This window comes from Rhinatrema bivittatum, chromosome 8 (assembly GCF_901001135.1).
Source record: "Rhinatrema bivittatum chromosome 8, aRhiBiv1.1, whole genome shotgun sequence".
Classification (NCBI taxonomy): domain Eukaryota; kingdom Metazoa; phylum Chordata; class Amphibia; order Gymnophiona; family Rhinatrematidae; genus Rhinatrema; species Rhinatrema bivittatum.
Window position 1 is genome coordinate 173281173 of NC_042622.1, and position 16547 is coordinate 173297719.

Below are 16547 nucleotides of genomic sequence, written 5' to 3' on the forward strand. Positions count from 1 at the left end.
AGTGAACAAGGAAAAAGCCCAAGAACAGGGCCCTAGCCAAAAGACCACTCAAATCACCAGACTGCCCACATCCTCCAAACTCCCACGGAGGCAGGAACAAATATCAGATTGGTGCACCAAGCACAGAGACCGAAGGGGAAAAGGAACCCTTACAAAAATCTACTCTCTGTTATAAGGGATTTTTTTGTTGTTTTTTTATTCTTTACCTGAAATCAGCCTGTTCCGGCTGAGAACAGAATCGTTTTACAGCTGCAGGGGGAGACAGCATATACCTTCATCACCATGCTCGGCTTCCTGTTCCTGATGTCTTTCAACTGTTTCTTGGTTTTTTTGTTACAGCTAAGTCCACAACGACTGAAAACCAGCTACCAGACCAAGGCACTCATCTGGGGGAGGGATCCAAAGATATCACCTCAGGAATTCTGGACGGAGGGACCATATGGTATCACCACAGGAGAGCAGGGTGAAACAAATCTCCTTCTTTTCTCCTTCTAAAACTTAAATCAATCCCCAGTAGGAAGATTTAAGTCCACCAGTTGCTGGATACCGAGATTACTGGCCAGCTGATGTCACTGCAGGGGTATATATACTGCAATGTCAGCTTTGCTCCAACTCCATCTGCTGGCAGAAGTGCATAACCCACTGGTTTTGGATTCACCTATCTGTATGCTAAGAAATGAGAGGATGGATTTTATAAATACCTGTGCTGTACAAAAGAGAAGGAATCCACCAATTTGCTGAAACCTCAGTAATTTAAGTGTTATTATTTAGGCAGGGTAGGGTGTTGCTTTAAATTAGGTATCTGAGATGTGTCACCTTAAAATATTTTGTGTGGTTTTGAAGAATGACTTAAGTGTTTGTGTGTGTTGATTTGATCTAACTATATATGTAATTCTGTTATCCACACTGAATATTTGTTAATGGAAATCATGGAATATAACAATTTATAAATACATAAATTGCATTTATCCTTACATTATTTCTTGTGGCCTTTCGTAACACTGCTTTTTCCAAATGTTACCTGACTTTGTTCAAGTTGATCCCCAAATCTTTCTTCTTGAGTTGAACAATAATTCCAGAATTCTTTTCTTTCACTCCTTTTGCCAAAGTTCATAATGCACTCACTCTGAATCTTTCTCATGTCTCTTGCTGCCTTTACCATAGCTTGTAAACGGTTAGTTCCCACAGCCCTCTGTACATCATGTGTTTGATGATCTGGTGGCAAGTAGTAGTTATCTGGAGGGCCCTCAGCACATGATAATGCAGTACTTCCTTCTGTATAGGACCGACACCCAAAAGCTCTTGATATGTGATCAACATCATCATGGTCCACTTTGGTGGAAAATCTGTTAGACGTTTGTTCTGCTATAATTTCATCAAATCCTTCCAATTGATTTTTCATGGAACTATTTAATCTCTGTTCTGTTCTATCCAAGGAAGCTGTAGCCTCTTGCATTAAAGTCTGGCATACTTTTAAATTAAGGACACATAAACCAATATATTGCTCTTCTCTGGATCCATCCCCCCCCCTCTCTTCTCTTTCTTCCCCTTCATCTGGCACCACTGTCTCATTTCGACTGCCCTCATCCCCTGTACTATATTCCGTATCTCTTTCTGAACAGCTGCTCTCTGAATCATTATTGGACTGTATGTCAAAAAATGTATCTGTCAAATGAAATTCTTTCCTCTGACTTCCATTCTCATCTTGGTTTTCTTTATTCATTTGATCTTCCAACACTTGATCTAATTCTGTTAGCTTTTCCTGTATATTCACATCAATTGAACAGGCATGTTTTGACTGGCAAAATGAGGAATAACTCTCAGTTTCTTCATTATTTCTAGGTCTATTCTGAAATTCAGAAGTGAAAACCTTTTCACCCTGACTATGTCTCACCAGTTGAACACTATTCAAAGGCTCTAGGTCTATTTCCACTTCTTTTTCAGCATGTAAAGTTTTATGGCCTGCTGCATAATACTGGAAACCTGGGCAAAGAAGAAATCACCAGAAATATTTTTCATCTACAGATATGAAAATGCATATACTTTTTCAGATTACATTATACTTATATTTTGTTAGCTGTTCACATTCTAATACATTTAGTTAAAGTTCCTGTTCTTTATGTCTTTTACAACTTTTTTTTCATTAGTGTACTTTTTAATCAAACTTCCAGATTCACCCAAAAAATTTAACACACCTATTGTGTATTTGTTGCTCCAGTTATGACGGAGTTTAGTTTTATGATCTAAAATTTCATTAGACCAACATTTTTTTTAAATCTAAACTTAGAATTTTAGTCAACATCTCCATTTGATTTTGTGTGTAGTGAATGCTAAAAAATGTCAAAGATATTTCAAATATCAATAATGTCTAAAATGTATTATTTCTGTAAGGATTCAGAATGTGTGAACAATTTGCCCTTTCTCTACAATTGCCTGATAAAATATGCTGAACATAGACACACAAAACGATATTTTAATTAGCAACCAGATGACCTGCTGCCAATAATCAACCATTGTTCTCAGTGAAATTAATAGCTGTTCAGTTAAGACACAACAACTTTACTTTTAACTAGTCTAGCAGCCCATCAAAAGTGATGGGAAAAAAATGAATTTGTGTGTACAATCACTTTATTCCTGGGAATACCCTTTTTCTCACTGGCAGATCAGCACATGCAGCTCTTGCAGCACATAAAAGTATGCATACTGATAAACACAGAGCCCAGGCAATGTTCAAAATCTTGTTTTGTATGTGTAAACATGTGATTATCCGTGTGAAATGCATAGAAAATTGCCATCTTTGTGTGCTCTGTGAAAAAATCACTGCCACTGCTTATTACCGACTTTAGCAGTATGGGATCTATTTAATGTTTGGGTACTTGCCAGTTACTTGTAACCTGGATTGGCCACTGTTGGAAACAGGATGCTGGGCTTGGTGGACCCTTGGTCTGAAACAGTATGGCAACTTTTTATGCTAAATTGTATTTTGTGTTTAATTAAAATTAGAGAGAGAGAATTTTTGGTGGAATATTGACAGCACAACCTAATGAAATAAAATCAATCATTGTTTGGGATAGCGAAACTCCTACTTTGGAATTCTATCCCTAATGAGCTTAGACATGAAACTTCTTTTTTGTACTTTAGGGAAAAGCTAAAAACATGGTTATTTAGGATAATTTTTAATATCTAGGATTGTTTAAATTTTATGTTTTAGTTAGCTTAACTCATTTTTAAGGACGAGGGAGAGGCAAGACATCTGGTTCAGCTGGTATTGACTGGTAATGTTTGTATAATTTTATATATTGTTGTTGACTTGTGAATGTACATTTGTAAACTGCTGAGAGCTTGCAATCATGTGGGTACAAATGTTTTAAATAAATAAATCTCCCAAAAAGGCAGTACAAATATGCTTTTTGGAGTATGATAAGTTGTGGTTAGTTGGTATAACGTGCTAGTACAAGTAGGGTGAGGTTACAGGGTGAGGTGGTTGGGTAGGAAAGTAAGTGGGATGAGTCAAACAGGTCAGTTAGTAAAACAGGCTTTCAGGATGGTCATATAGTTAATATGCAGTTAAATATGCTATTTAGCAGGCCGAAACAGTAAGGAGCGGTAGGAAGAGGTGCGTTACGGCCGGGCGCACCCGCGTTTGCCGCACGCACAGTTCGGATCACCTACCGCTCGATACTGTATTTAAATAGCTTGCAAATGCAAGCCACGTCCAAGAAGCGTCCATGAAGCGTTAGGCCCGCACAATCCATTTTACTGTATAGAGTGCTATACAGCGCCTATACAGTATCCTGGGTGCGTTGGTACCTGTCATTTCAAATGTCATTTCAAATGACGTTTGAAATGACAGGTACCAAGGGGGATTGCGAGTCCTCTCCCCCCCTCCCGAAGCAAGGCAGCGCGAAAATTAAAACAAAAGTGAATAAAGTGTAATAAGAGTAATAAAAGTAAACTTACTGCATGTGAATTTTCTTTGAACAGTCCTCTCTCTCTCTCCTCCCGAGGCGCGTACTGCGGCTCCCCTGCCTCCCGGGGGCAGCCGGCGGCGAAAGCGGCGGGCAAAAGCGAACAGGGCGGGCGAAAGTGTATGGGCGAAAGCGAATGAATGCACGCCCGTACATGGCGGGAGCTGGTGGGCGTGCATTCATTCACTCACCTTCGCCGGCGGGCGTGCATTCATCCAGGTGGAGGGAGCCGGCGACGAAAGTGGCATCCAGCAGCCCCCGCTGGCAGTGAATGAATGCATGCCTGTGCGTGCAATTTGGGAGCTCAAGGCGTGACGTCACAACGTTTGACGTCACGGCGTGCGACGTCGGCGTTCGCTAATACACTGCCTTGAGCGCCCAAATTGCACACACAGGCGTGCATTCATTCACCTTCGCCGGCGGAGGCAAGGGAGCCAAAGTGGCTTCCAGCAGCCCCCGCCGGCGAAGGTGAATGAATGCAATTTGGGCGCTCAAGGCAGTGCATTAGCAAACGCCGACGTCACACGCCGTGACGCCAAATGTCGTGACGTCACGCCTTGAGCGACCAAATTGTACGCACAGGCGCGCATTCATTCACCTTCGCCGGCGGGGGCTGCTGGAAGCCGCTTTCACCGCCGGCTCCCTCCGCCTGGATAAATGCACGCCTGCTGGCTCTCTTCGCCTGGATGAATGCATGCATGCCCGCCGGCGAAGGTGAGTGAATGAATGCACGCCCGCCGGCTCCCGCCACGTACGAGCGTGCATTCATTCACTTTCGCCCGCCGCTTTCACAGACGGCTGCCCCCGGGAGGCAGGGGAGCCGCAGTACGCGCCTCGGGAGGAGGGGAGAGAGGACTGTTCAAAGAAAATTCACATGCAATAAGTTTACTTTTATTATACTTTATTTACTTTTGTTTTAATGACATGTCGAGCCGATTTTCGCCCTGCGCCTTGCTTCGGGAGGGGGGGGATTTTGACCGGAGCCTGCCTATTGCTGTCACACCACAATAACGCCAGGGTAAGGGTCCCGGGGGATGAGGTGGTCTTTTGCCCATGAAATTTCGTCTCTCTGACCTGACGCTCCACACTAACGCAGGGGTAAGGGTAGGCGGTAAGTTAGGTTAAACGCGCGGCAAAACTACAGGTTAAAAAGGAGATAATCGGGGCGCACATTGCTGTATTGGAGGGAATAGCTAATCGGAGCGTTTACATCTCATATACATGCTGCGGGCGGAAAGGGTTACCAGTTGATTTAAAGAAGCGGTAAGGATGAGTTTAAAGGGATAGTGAATCGCGGGTTGTACTTACGCGGCCAAATTGTGAGTTAGAAGCGGGTTAGAAGCAGGGTAACCGCGGCCGCGCTTTACTTATTCGGCCTGTTGGCTAGGTATAAATGTCTTAGAAATTCGAGAGGTCGTAGAAATGTCATTGTTCATGGGATGGACTGTAGTTTCTTGTTGCTGGTGTGAAATGGTGTCTGGCAGTGCGGTTGATGATGTGAGTTTGCTTAGGCTTTGGTGAACAACCAGGTTTTCAGTTCTTTTTTGAAGGTTTTTAGATTGGGTTGCGTTCTTAGTTCGGTTGGGAGTGAGGTACAAGTAAAACATCCATAACATTTTAAAACAAATACACAAAATACAGACCAGTAAAACAATACAGAGCTCCCACACTAGAGAATGTCTTCCAAAATAACTAACCACTGATAAATCTGAGACTAGCCAAAACAAAAGAAATTAATCTCCAGATCAAAGGCGATATTCAGACTTATCAGGCAAAGTTAGACCTGCTATTGACTTATCTGGCTAACTTAAAGTTATCCAGATATATTCAGCAAGGTGCCTGTGCTGCTGAATATCCCAGCTTAATTAGCTGCAAATGTTTATCAGCTAACGTTCTTATCCAGATATTCTTTGAATATCTATCTCTATATTTAAAATATACAAATGGAACTTTATAAAACATAAGGTATGCTACACTAAGTCAAACAAAGGTCAATCAAGCCCAGCATCCTGTCTGTGACAGCAGCCAGTTCGGACCACACATACCCTGCAGAACCCAAAAAGTTAATCTACTGCTTGTTGCTCACTCTCAGGGATAAGTCTACCTGGCTAATAATTGTTCCTGTTCATATCCCAGATCAGTCCAGACAAGTGGGTTTTACATCCCTACCAGCAGACTGAGGCAGAGAATACAAACGTTTCAGGCATTGCTTCATAACAGAGTGCCACCTGCAGTCCCTCAGTATTTCTCCAGTAGATGGTAGAGGTGCAAACATGCAGTCTGAAGGTTTGTGCTTGAAAAAAAATTTAATTTAATTTAAAAAGATTTAAAATTTGAAGAAAGAAGATTTCTAAGAAGAGTGTGGCTCCTCTAAGTGTTAGACTCCTTCATGTACCATCCCTCGGGAAGAGCAGGGGTTGGTTATCCCTGATCTGGCTCAATCCTTTTATTCCAGAGGGAGGGAAAGCCAGGGGTCCTGGTTCTCTCGCTCCCTCTAGGTCCCCTTCACCCTCATCCGCTAGCGTCAAGAAGGAAGGAGGTATTCAGTTAACTTTTTTTTTTGTCTTCTCTTGTACATGTGTTGTTGCTTAAAAAAAAAAAAAAAGAGTAATAAAGGAAAGCAGTGGTGCAATTGCTGAGCTGATTGTGTGCCCGGAGGACCATGGTCGGGTGAGCGGAGACGGGAGCGAGTCAGCTGCTCTGCTAGGTGTTGGGGCAATGTCAGAGCTCTTTGCAATGCCGGCAGGGGATTCCTCAAGCAGGAAGCTATTTTTACCACTGCTCGCGGCTTCATGGTGCCTCCCGCTCAGCATGGGGAAACTTTGTCAGGGCTGTGGCCTGAAGCAATCGCACCTCGACGCAGCCTCATTTTGCCCTGATTGTGTTTCCGGAAGGGTAGGGACCTCCGTGGGACTCATGAGTGGCAGTCGCTCCACCCGGTCGTCAGGCATGGTGCAGGAGACCCTGAAGGGGGGCGGGATGGAAGAGGCAGAGGCCATCTTGGCTCCTTGTGTCAGAAGTCAGGCTTCTGCAAGGGAGGCTCGGGACTCCCCTCCCCTGCTTTTTCTAGTTGATCAGAGCCCTCCTGAGGGCAGGGAAGGGGAGGAAGAGCATGATGAAGTGGACCAGGATCAGCAGTCCACTGATTCCAAGGATTTCTCCGTTGATTTTGTCCTCCCCTCCATAAAGTCTAAATGGCTAAGAAGGAGGCAGGAACCAAGCACTCTGCCCCTCAGAAGACCCATTCATCTTAGAGGCCCTAAAGCGGCTAAGTAGTCGGGGTCAGGAGGAATTCTTTGGCTTCTCGGTCTGGGTCATCCCTCTGGTGATGAAGAGGGCACGTCGGATGAAGCAGGAGATGCAGAAGACCTGCAGAGAGGTCCAATGGGTGATCTGGACAAGGACCTTGTGAGCGCATTGACAGATACCATGCAGGATGCGGAGGACGCCCCAGCCGCAAAAGGGGACGATCCTAGGATGGTGAGATTGTTCCTTAAGGAGGAATTGCGGCCACTAATTCCCCAGGTGTTAAAAGAGTTGGGGATTGAGGTCACGCAGGGAGATTCAGACAATGACTGAGTAAACCCTGTCTTGGATGGACTACAGGGACTACTAAGGCTTTTCCTTTACCAAAGGTGAAGAAGTTGTTTGATTGGGAGTGGGAATCTCCCGAGGCGGACCTTAAGGTAGCCAGAGCTATGGCTAGGTTATATCCCATGCCGGAACAGATCTTGGAGTTCTGGAAGCTTTCTAAAGGTATATAAGGTAGTGTCAGTAGTGACCAAGACGACGACCATCCCAATGGCAGGTTCGGCCGCTCTGAAGGATATCCAAGATTAGAAGCTGAGAATTCTGTTGAAAAGATTGTTTGAGGTCTCAATTTTAAGCCTTCGAGCAGCGGTCTGTGAGAGCTTGATGCAGAGAACCTGCTTGTGCTGGGTACAGAAGTCACAGGAGAAGAATTTGCAGGCGGCAAGGCTGCGCAGGCCGCCCGCTTGGAGGCAGGAGTGGCCTATATGGTGGATGCCCTATATGACATGGTCCGGACTTCCGCCAGAAATATGGTTCCCATGGTGGTAGTGAGGAGACTCCTGTGGTTACGAAAGTGGTCGGCAGATGTGTGTTCTAAAGCACAGCTATATAACTCCCTTTTAAAGGAAAGCTGTTGTTCAGAGAGGATCTGGAACAGGTGATGAAGCAATAGGGGGAGCGGAAGGGAAAGCAGAGTTGCTTACCTGTAACAGGGGCTCTCCAAGGATAGCAGGATGTTAGTCCTTTCAGATGGGTGACATCATCAGATGGAGCCTGGCATGGAAAACTTTTGCCAAAGTTTCTATAACTCTATCCGTGCGTCCACGGGGGGGGGGGGGGGGGGGGTCCCTCTTCAGTCTTGTAACATAGAATTCATGAGTGAAAAAATAAAATAACAAAACACATGAGAACCCAACTCCACGGGATGGCGGGCAGGTTTCCTGAGGACTTACATCCTACTGTCCTAGGAGAACACCTGTTACAGGTAAGCAACTCTGCTTTCTTCTAGGACAAGCAGGATGGTAGTCCTCACAGATGGGTGAATATCAAGCTACAGGCTGCTCCCGGTAAGGCTTATGACCAACAGGCACCAAAACCAGGTGCCAACAGGCACAAAAATAACTGTGGTGCTGTTGGTAACATGGGGAGACAACATGAACCCAAACAATGGGCCCTAGGCAAGGAGAGTTGTATTTTTAAGCCTGGGAGTGGTTAAGAAGGACAGATTGGCCAAAGTTACTGTCATGTCGACCATCCTTGTCCAATAGTGAGCAGCAAATGTGTGTAGGGAACTCCATGTTGGCAGATTTCGGCAATGGGAACCACTCGTAATTGGGCTACCGATTCCGCCATGGCTCTCACCAAGTGATCCTTAACAAGGCAGAAGGAGATGCAATCTGCCAGCCAGATGTACAGAGTTTGTTTGCCCACTGCAACGCCCATTCTGTTCTTGTGAAAGGATATGAAGAGTTGTGTGGACTGCCTATGGCCTGCAGTGCATTCGAGACAGAAGGCCAAAGTCTCTTACAGTCCAGACTATGCAGAGCCTGTTCACCTTGGTAAGAATGAGGTCTCTGGAAAAAGGTGGGTAGAATAATAGACTGATTAAGATGAAAATCAGTCACCACCTTAGGTAGAAACTTAGGGTGGTCTTGCATACTCACCCTATCTTGAAAGAACTTTGTGTAGGGGAGATATGTCACCAGCGCCTGAAGCTCACTAACTCTGCGAGCTGAAGTGACCACCACGAGGAAGAGAGCCTTCCAGGTTATGTATCTCAGATCACAGGAGCTCATAGGCTTAAATGGGTCACACATGAGCTGCGCTAGCACCACGTTGAGGTCCCAGGACACAGGACACATAAATCGCCCTACTATGGGCTGCACAGAGATGGGCATCCCACCAATACCTTGATGGTAAGCACTGATGGCACTCAGGTGGACCCTGACCGACTTGGTATTCAGGCCAGCCTCCGAGAGGTGCCACAGGTAGTCTAGCAACTATGGCATGGGGCAGGCGAATGGATCCACGCCATGACCTCCACACCAGACACAGAACCTCCTCTACTTGAGCCTATAAGACTTCCTGGTGGAAGGCTTTCTTGAAGCTATCAGTACCTAAGACATGTCATCAGAGAGGTCAAAGGACTGCAGGACTAGCCTCTCATCATCCAGGCCTTCAGAGCTAATGACCTGAGATTTGGATGGTGCAGCCTGCCCCAGTCCTGTGTTATCTGATCGGGGGAGGTCACCAGAGGGATGGGCTCTCTGACAGTCAGGTCCTGCAGGCTTGGAAACCAGACCTGCAGAAGTGGCTGACTTTGCTGTTGCAAGGGGAGGTAAAGAGATCCACATCCGGGGTTCCCCACAGGCAGAAGATCCAGCCTGCTACCAAGGGGTCTGGCAACCACTCATGCGGTCGGAACACCTGACTCAGGAGGTCCACCACCACATTTTCTATCCCAGCCAGGTAAATCGCTCGCAAGAGCATGCCTTCGGATAGGGCCAAGGTCCATGTTTGCACTGCTTCCCTGTCAACAGATATACCACATCGCAACCTGACTGTCCGTTTGGATTACGACAGCTTGTGGGACAAAAAATCCCCAAAATGCCCAGAGTGTATAGCAGATCGCTCAGAGCTCCAGGAAGTTGAACTGGCAGCGAGCTTCCTGTGCCATCCATCAACCCTGTGTACGGAGGCTGTCCACATGCGCTCCCCAATCAAGGGTGGATGCATTGGTGGTGAGCACAATCTGATGCGGGGGAGCTTGAAACGGAATTCTCCCCTCCAGATTGGAGATATTTTCCCACCAAGACAGGGAGGCCTGAAGAGGCTGTGTGATGCAGACATGTGCGTTGAGGTCCTGGGTTGCCTGCAGTCACTGAGAGCGCAGGATCCATCGAGCACTGCGCATACACAGCGGGCAAATGGGGAAACATGGACAGATGCAGCCACATGACGCAGAAGATGGAGCAAGAGGCGAGCGGAAACCTGATGACTGCGGCAGACCAAACCCACCAGTGATGCCAGGGCAAGTGCTCTGTAGTGGGGCAGAAACGCCTTGGACTGAACCATGTCCAGTCTGGCTCCAATAAAGGCCAAATGTGGAGATGGGTTGAGATGGGATTTGGGGTAGTTGATAACAAACCCCAGAGACTGCAGCACATGGGCAGTTAGTATCAGGGAGCGGAGTGCCCCCTGCTGGGTGTTGTTTCTGATTAGCCAGTCATCCAGATAGGGTAATGTGCACTCCCTGCTGGAGTAGTTGTGCCCCCACAAACATCAGGCACTTGGTGAAGACCCGGGGAGCAGAAGCAAAGCTGAAGGGCAACACACAGGTATTAGAAATGCTCCTTGCCCACTAGAAAGTGGAGATACTTCCTGTGGCTGGGGAAGATCTCGATGTGGGCACAGGCATCCTTTAAGTTGAAGGAGCAGAGCCAGTCTCCTTTTTGCAGAAGAGGGATCAGGGTGCCCAAACAGAAAATCCTGAACTTTTCTCTTTGAAGAAACTTGATCAAGGCCTTTAGATTGAGAATAGGGCGCAGGCCTCCTGTTTTCTTTGGTATCAGGAAATACCGAGAATAGAACCCCCTGCCCCGCTGGTGGTGATGGGGGGACGGTTTCGACTGCCCCAGCCATTAGTAGGGCGGAGAGCTCTGTGATAAGCTCAGACCCCACGATGGATATGGTGGAAGAGTCCACGGGGACATCCCTGAAGTTAAGCCAGTACCCTCGGTGAACGATGGTGAGAACCCACTGGTCCAATGTAATGCTGGGCCAGAGGTCCGCAAATAGATGTAGCTGAGGGTATAGCAATCTGGTACATGTTCCCTTGCCCGTAGTCAAAATGCTGTAGTGAGGCTTTGCTGGGGGGGAGGGGGGTTTGAGGCCTGGGGGATCTGTTGTTGACGTCCGCAACCCTGAGAGCTGGCATGTGACGTGCGTGCCCGAGAGGCAGGAGGGTAGTACTTTCTCTGGCAGTAATAGGATTTCCTGGAGCCCTGTTGCGAGGATTTCCTGATCGAGGACAGCGGATCTGAAGTATTCTCGAGAGGTGTTGCAGGGTCTCATGGTGGTCTTTTATGTGGACCACCACGTCTCTATCTCCGAAGAGATTCTCTCCTGTGCAGGGAAATCTGCCAGTTTTTCCTGGACCTCTGGTTGAAAGTCCAAGGCACGACGCCAGGCCATTCTGTGGGCACCAATGCCCGCTACAGCCACCCTCATAGTTTCAAAAACGTCATAGCTGGACTGCACCTCGTGCTTGCCCGCCTCCAGGCCTTGCTGCACTACCGACCAAGAGACGAGAAGGACCGGTGAACATCAGGAAATCTTTATTCTGCACAAACCACCATAAAAAGCCTGACTCAGGCCAAGTTTCGCTCAACATGAGCAGCTTCAGGGGCTAAAACAGCAAAACAGATATAGTCACATATAAAAAACATACACCATATGTACATAATTAAATCATATAAAATAAAAAAAATAAGTAAGAATATTTAAAATCATTATAATAACACACATAGATGAAAGAGTGACAGAAGATATGACAACATGTGAAGACCAAAGCTATTAAACAAATGATCTATATATAAAGGCAGTCTATCTTTCTTAGTGGAATAAAATCTATGGGCCAGATTTTAAAACCTACGCGCGAGCGTAGATTTGTGCACGCAACCCAGCGCTCACAAATCTACGCCCGATTTTATAACATGCGCACGATGCCACGCGCATGTTATAAAATCCAGGGTCGGAGCGCGCAAGGGGGTGCACACTTGTGCACGCGCCGAGCTCTAGGGGAGCCCCGATGGCTTTCCCCGTTCCCTCCACCCCCCAGCCCTACCTAAATCCTCCCCCCCCCCCCGCTATATTTTATAAGTTGCATCTGCCTCCAGGCAGGCGTAGGTTGCGCGCACCGGCCGATGGCCAGTCCATGATCCCGGGCACAGCGACAAATGGCCTCTGTGCCTGGAGGCTCTGGCCACACACCCGCCCCGCCCCTTTTTTCAAGCCCCAGGACATGCGCGCATCACTGGGCCTATGCAAAATAGGCTTGGCGCACGCAGGAGCAGATACACACGTAACCCTTTTAAAAGCCGCCCCTATATGTGTATGTATCTATGTATATCTACATATTAAATACATCCATTGGTGCACTACATTGAAAAAATTTTTTCAGAATGGAAAAACTTAATCCAAAAGAATCTAAAAGGATCCACCTATTCAAAACACAGTTGATGCCGATGGTTGCCTGCATGCAGCAGTTCATATATCTTCCTTAAACACAGCTTCCTTGAGTATACTAAAAAATGTATAAAAATGAACAGATGAATACACAAAGCCTTAACCTGACTATAAGACAATGCTAGGAGTCATAATGTGACATGTACGGGTGGTCTCTGTGTCAGCAAGCCAGTTTGAAACTATTATTTATGTAAAATTAAGTAACATTAAAGGGGAAAATGTGATTGTAAATATATTTTGAACACGTCTGCCATATGAAGCACACAGTCTCTCTAAATCAATTTTAAAAAATGAATTATTACAAAGAGAAAATGGAATACCCTCCTGGAACATTACTGTCTCAAACTAATACAACCAATGGTCTTCTAGTAGAACCAAACCTTAAATTACAATCATATTATTCCATCATACAATACCTTAAATTTAAGACTACCCCTCACGACTTAGATGCCAGGGATTAAAACCTGTAGGAAAGTTGCTTGCCGACCGGAAATGTGCTGTTGGCCCGCACGCTATGCCGACCATTTAAATGCTTTAATTTGCGCCAAAAAACCTCTTCCTTAAAGAACAGTTAATACCAAAAAAAATAGAGGTTTTCAATCTTAAAAAGTAAGGGACAGCATGGCAGCTAAAAACAAAATATGACAATCAAAATAAAACAAAAATGCTAATCAAGTCAACATAAGAAATGGATAAAAAATATATAAGTAAATAAATAAATAACATAGACCTTCTATACTACTACTCGAAATAAATACAAAATGTGGATACATTACTACAATTTAGGAGACTGGCAAACGACCAAGGTGATTCGATAAGTGTAAAACTAAAATATAAAAATGCAAAAGTATGGTGAGGACCTTGACTGCTTCTATCATAAAACCATGCAAAATCTCTAAACCAAGAGAGAATTGATTAATGAATAAGGGCATTTTGAAACAAAAAAACAGAAACCCCCCCCCCAGTTTTCTTAGAAGCCTCTCATGAGGGACTTTGTCAAACGCCTTCTGAAAATCCAAATACACTACATCTACCGGTTCACCTTTATCCACATGTTTATTAACTCCTTCAAAAAAATGAAGCAGATTTGTTAGGCAAGACTTCCCTTGGGTAAATCCAAGTTGACTGTGTTCCATTAAACCATGTCTTTCTATATGCTCTACGATTTCGATCTTGAGAATAGTTTCCACTATTTTTCCCAGCACTGAAGTCAGGCTCACTGGTCTATAGTTACCTGGATCGCCCCTGGATCCTTTTTTAAATATTAGGGTTACATTGGCCACCCTCCAGTCTTCAGGTACAATGGATGATTTCAATGACAGGTTACAAATTTTAACTAATAGATCAAAAATTTCATTTTTGTGTTCCCTCAGTACCCTAGGATGCATACCATCCGGTCCAGGTGATTTGCTACTCTTTAGTTTGTCAATCTGGCCTACTACATCTTCCAGGTTCACAGTGATTTCGTTCAATTCGTCTTACTCATCACCCCTGAAAACTATCTCCGGAACTGGTATCTCCCCAACATCCTCATTAGTAAACACGGAAGCAAAGAATTCATTTAGTCTTTCTGCAATGGCCTTATCTTCCCTAAGAGCCCCTTTAACCCCTCGATCATCTAATGGTCCAACCGACTCTCTCACAGATTTCTTGCTTCTGAGCAAGATTCCGAGAAAGATTCAGATGTGTCCTCTCCACAGGGATCAAACTGGGGGGCTCCTCCTTGTAAAGGTCCCTTGGGAACCGGCGTGGAGGGTCCCTTCCCAAGCTTCTCGGTTTTGGCATCAAGGGTACTGTGGGCATTGACAGCCCCAAGGGCATCGACAGCCTCCTGAAAGTCCACTGTAGTTAAGACAGATGAAGGAGGAGGCGTCACCAGAGCCTCCTCGGAGCCCCAAGGAGGCTCTGTGCCCAGCACCGCAACCAGTGGGGAATGCCTTGGACTCCCGGGTCTGATAGAGGATGATGCCTCTTCCCCTCACCTGGTTGCTTCAGTGGCGGCATGGCAGCTGCCGATGCCACACCAGTTCCGGAGCTGTGCACCAATGGCAACTTTTGATGATGCTTATGGGACCTCCCTCGGTGCTTGGCTAGGTATTTTCCCAGAGCCGAGGAAGGTGATCATCCTGACATTCTTGAGCGAGAAAACACCGGAGACAGTCTATCACCAGCTCCTCTCTCATGAGAGGGACCTGCTGGAGGGATAGAGAGGGATGGCATACCTAACGGCTCCCCTTGGCCTCTAGATGTCGACGCCCTCGATGCCAGAGTAGATGGATCAGACTTTCTGGCAAAAAGCTTTTCCATCTTATCCAGCTGGGTACGACGGCCTTTGGGGGTCATTTGGTCACACAGATGGCACCTGCGGGTGTCGTGCGACCCCACAGGCAGAGGATAAAGACTTCATGTGGATCAGTAATCGCCATGGTCCCCAGGCACTGGGGGCACTGGCGAAAACTGGACAATGCCATGAAAAATAGCCAGCCAGCTATCAATAGCCATCAGTCTTTGAGAGGTGACTTGACGTGAATCGACCGCACAAAGTGAAAATGAAACACCGAGAACATGTAAACACCGAGAACATCGAAAAACAACCAGGAAAAATCACTTTGAAAGGATAAGCAAAGAGCAGAGCTCCCTTACTGTGAGGCAACTACGTTGCGGAAGAAAAAGAGACCGAAGAGGGACCCCATATGGATGCGCGCACAGTGGCATGCTGGGCATGCTCAGTGTGCCAGTCAAAGTTCTTCAAACTTTGACAAAAGTTTTCCGTGCCGGGCTCCATTTCATGATGTCACCCTTCTGTGAGGACTACCATCCTGCTTGTCCTAGGAGAAATAAATTGCCCGACAAGAAGACATTTCCGCTGCACACTCGTTTTCGAGACAGAAGGAGGTTTCAATCCAACAGGAGCTCTTTGCCTGCAGCACAGAAGCAAGGCTTGGGAAGGCAGCAGTCCTTTTGGAGGCAGTGTAGGCCTTCATGTGAAGGGGCCAACCAGGGGCCTGAGGCGGTACGGTTAGCAAATGAAGGCAGGACGGTCCGCTCCTCCTTGGAAGCCGCTGGAGGAAGGCTGCCCTGCTTTATAAGGAGTGAACCAGGATCACATCAGACCAATGGGTTCTGGAGATAAGAGATGACTACACCTTAGAATGTTTTTGCACACTCAGGGAAGCCTATGTGGTCTCCCACTGCATCTCCCTTGCCAAATGAGTGGTGGGACGGGGCATTTTACAGCAGGTGCAGCACCTAAACGTAATTATTCTGATTCCTTCTCAAGAGCGGGCACTGGGGAGGTACACCATTTATTTTGTGGTTCCCAAGAAGGAGGGGACTTTTTGAACCATTCTAGATCTACAGAAGGTCAATGCCGCACTGCGGGTACCGAACTTTTGAATGGAAACGCTGCGGACAATGATAGCAGCAGTATACAAGGGAGAGTTTCTGGCATCATTGGATTTGATGGAGGCCTATCTGCACATTCTCATAAGAGCCAACCATCAAAGATTCAGAAGGTTCATGGTGCTGGGGAATCATTTCCAGTTTCGGGCCCTTTCCTTTGGGTTGGTGACAGCACTGCAGACTTTCACGAAGGTGATGGTGGTATTGGCGGCGGCACGCAGGAGGGAAGGAATCCTGGTGCACCTGTACCTAGACGATTGGCTCATCAGGGCAAAGTCGGAATTGGAGTATCGTCATTCGATTCAATGTGTCATGCAGCTACTGTGGTCATTAGGCTGGGTGGTGAACTTGGCGAAGAGACACTTGGAGCTGTCCCAGTCATTGGATTATCTGGGAGCT

The 16547-nt window shown here is 46.4% G+C and overlaps 1 protein-coding gene across 6 annotated transcripts in view; it reads right to left on the bottom strand.

Moving 5' to 3' along the window:
- Positions 1 to 16547, bottom strand: part of TEX14 (testis expressed 14, intercellular bridge forming factor) — a 608800-nt gene that overhangs the window by 359909 nt on the left and 232344 nt on the right. For all 6 annotated transcript variants that reach the window (XR_003858113.1, XR_003858112.1, XR_003858111.1 and 3 more), the window contains exon 14: positions 1022 to 1983. Coding sequence is in view for 3 of the 6 variants with exons in the window: in XM_029611460.1 (XP_029467320.1) it covers positions 1022 to 1983 (962 nt within the window). In the remaining 3 variants the exon portion in view is untranslated. The remainder of the gene's footprint in view (positions 1 to 1021; positions 1984 to 16547) is intronic.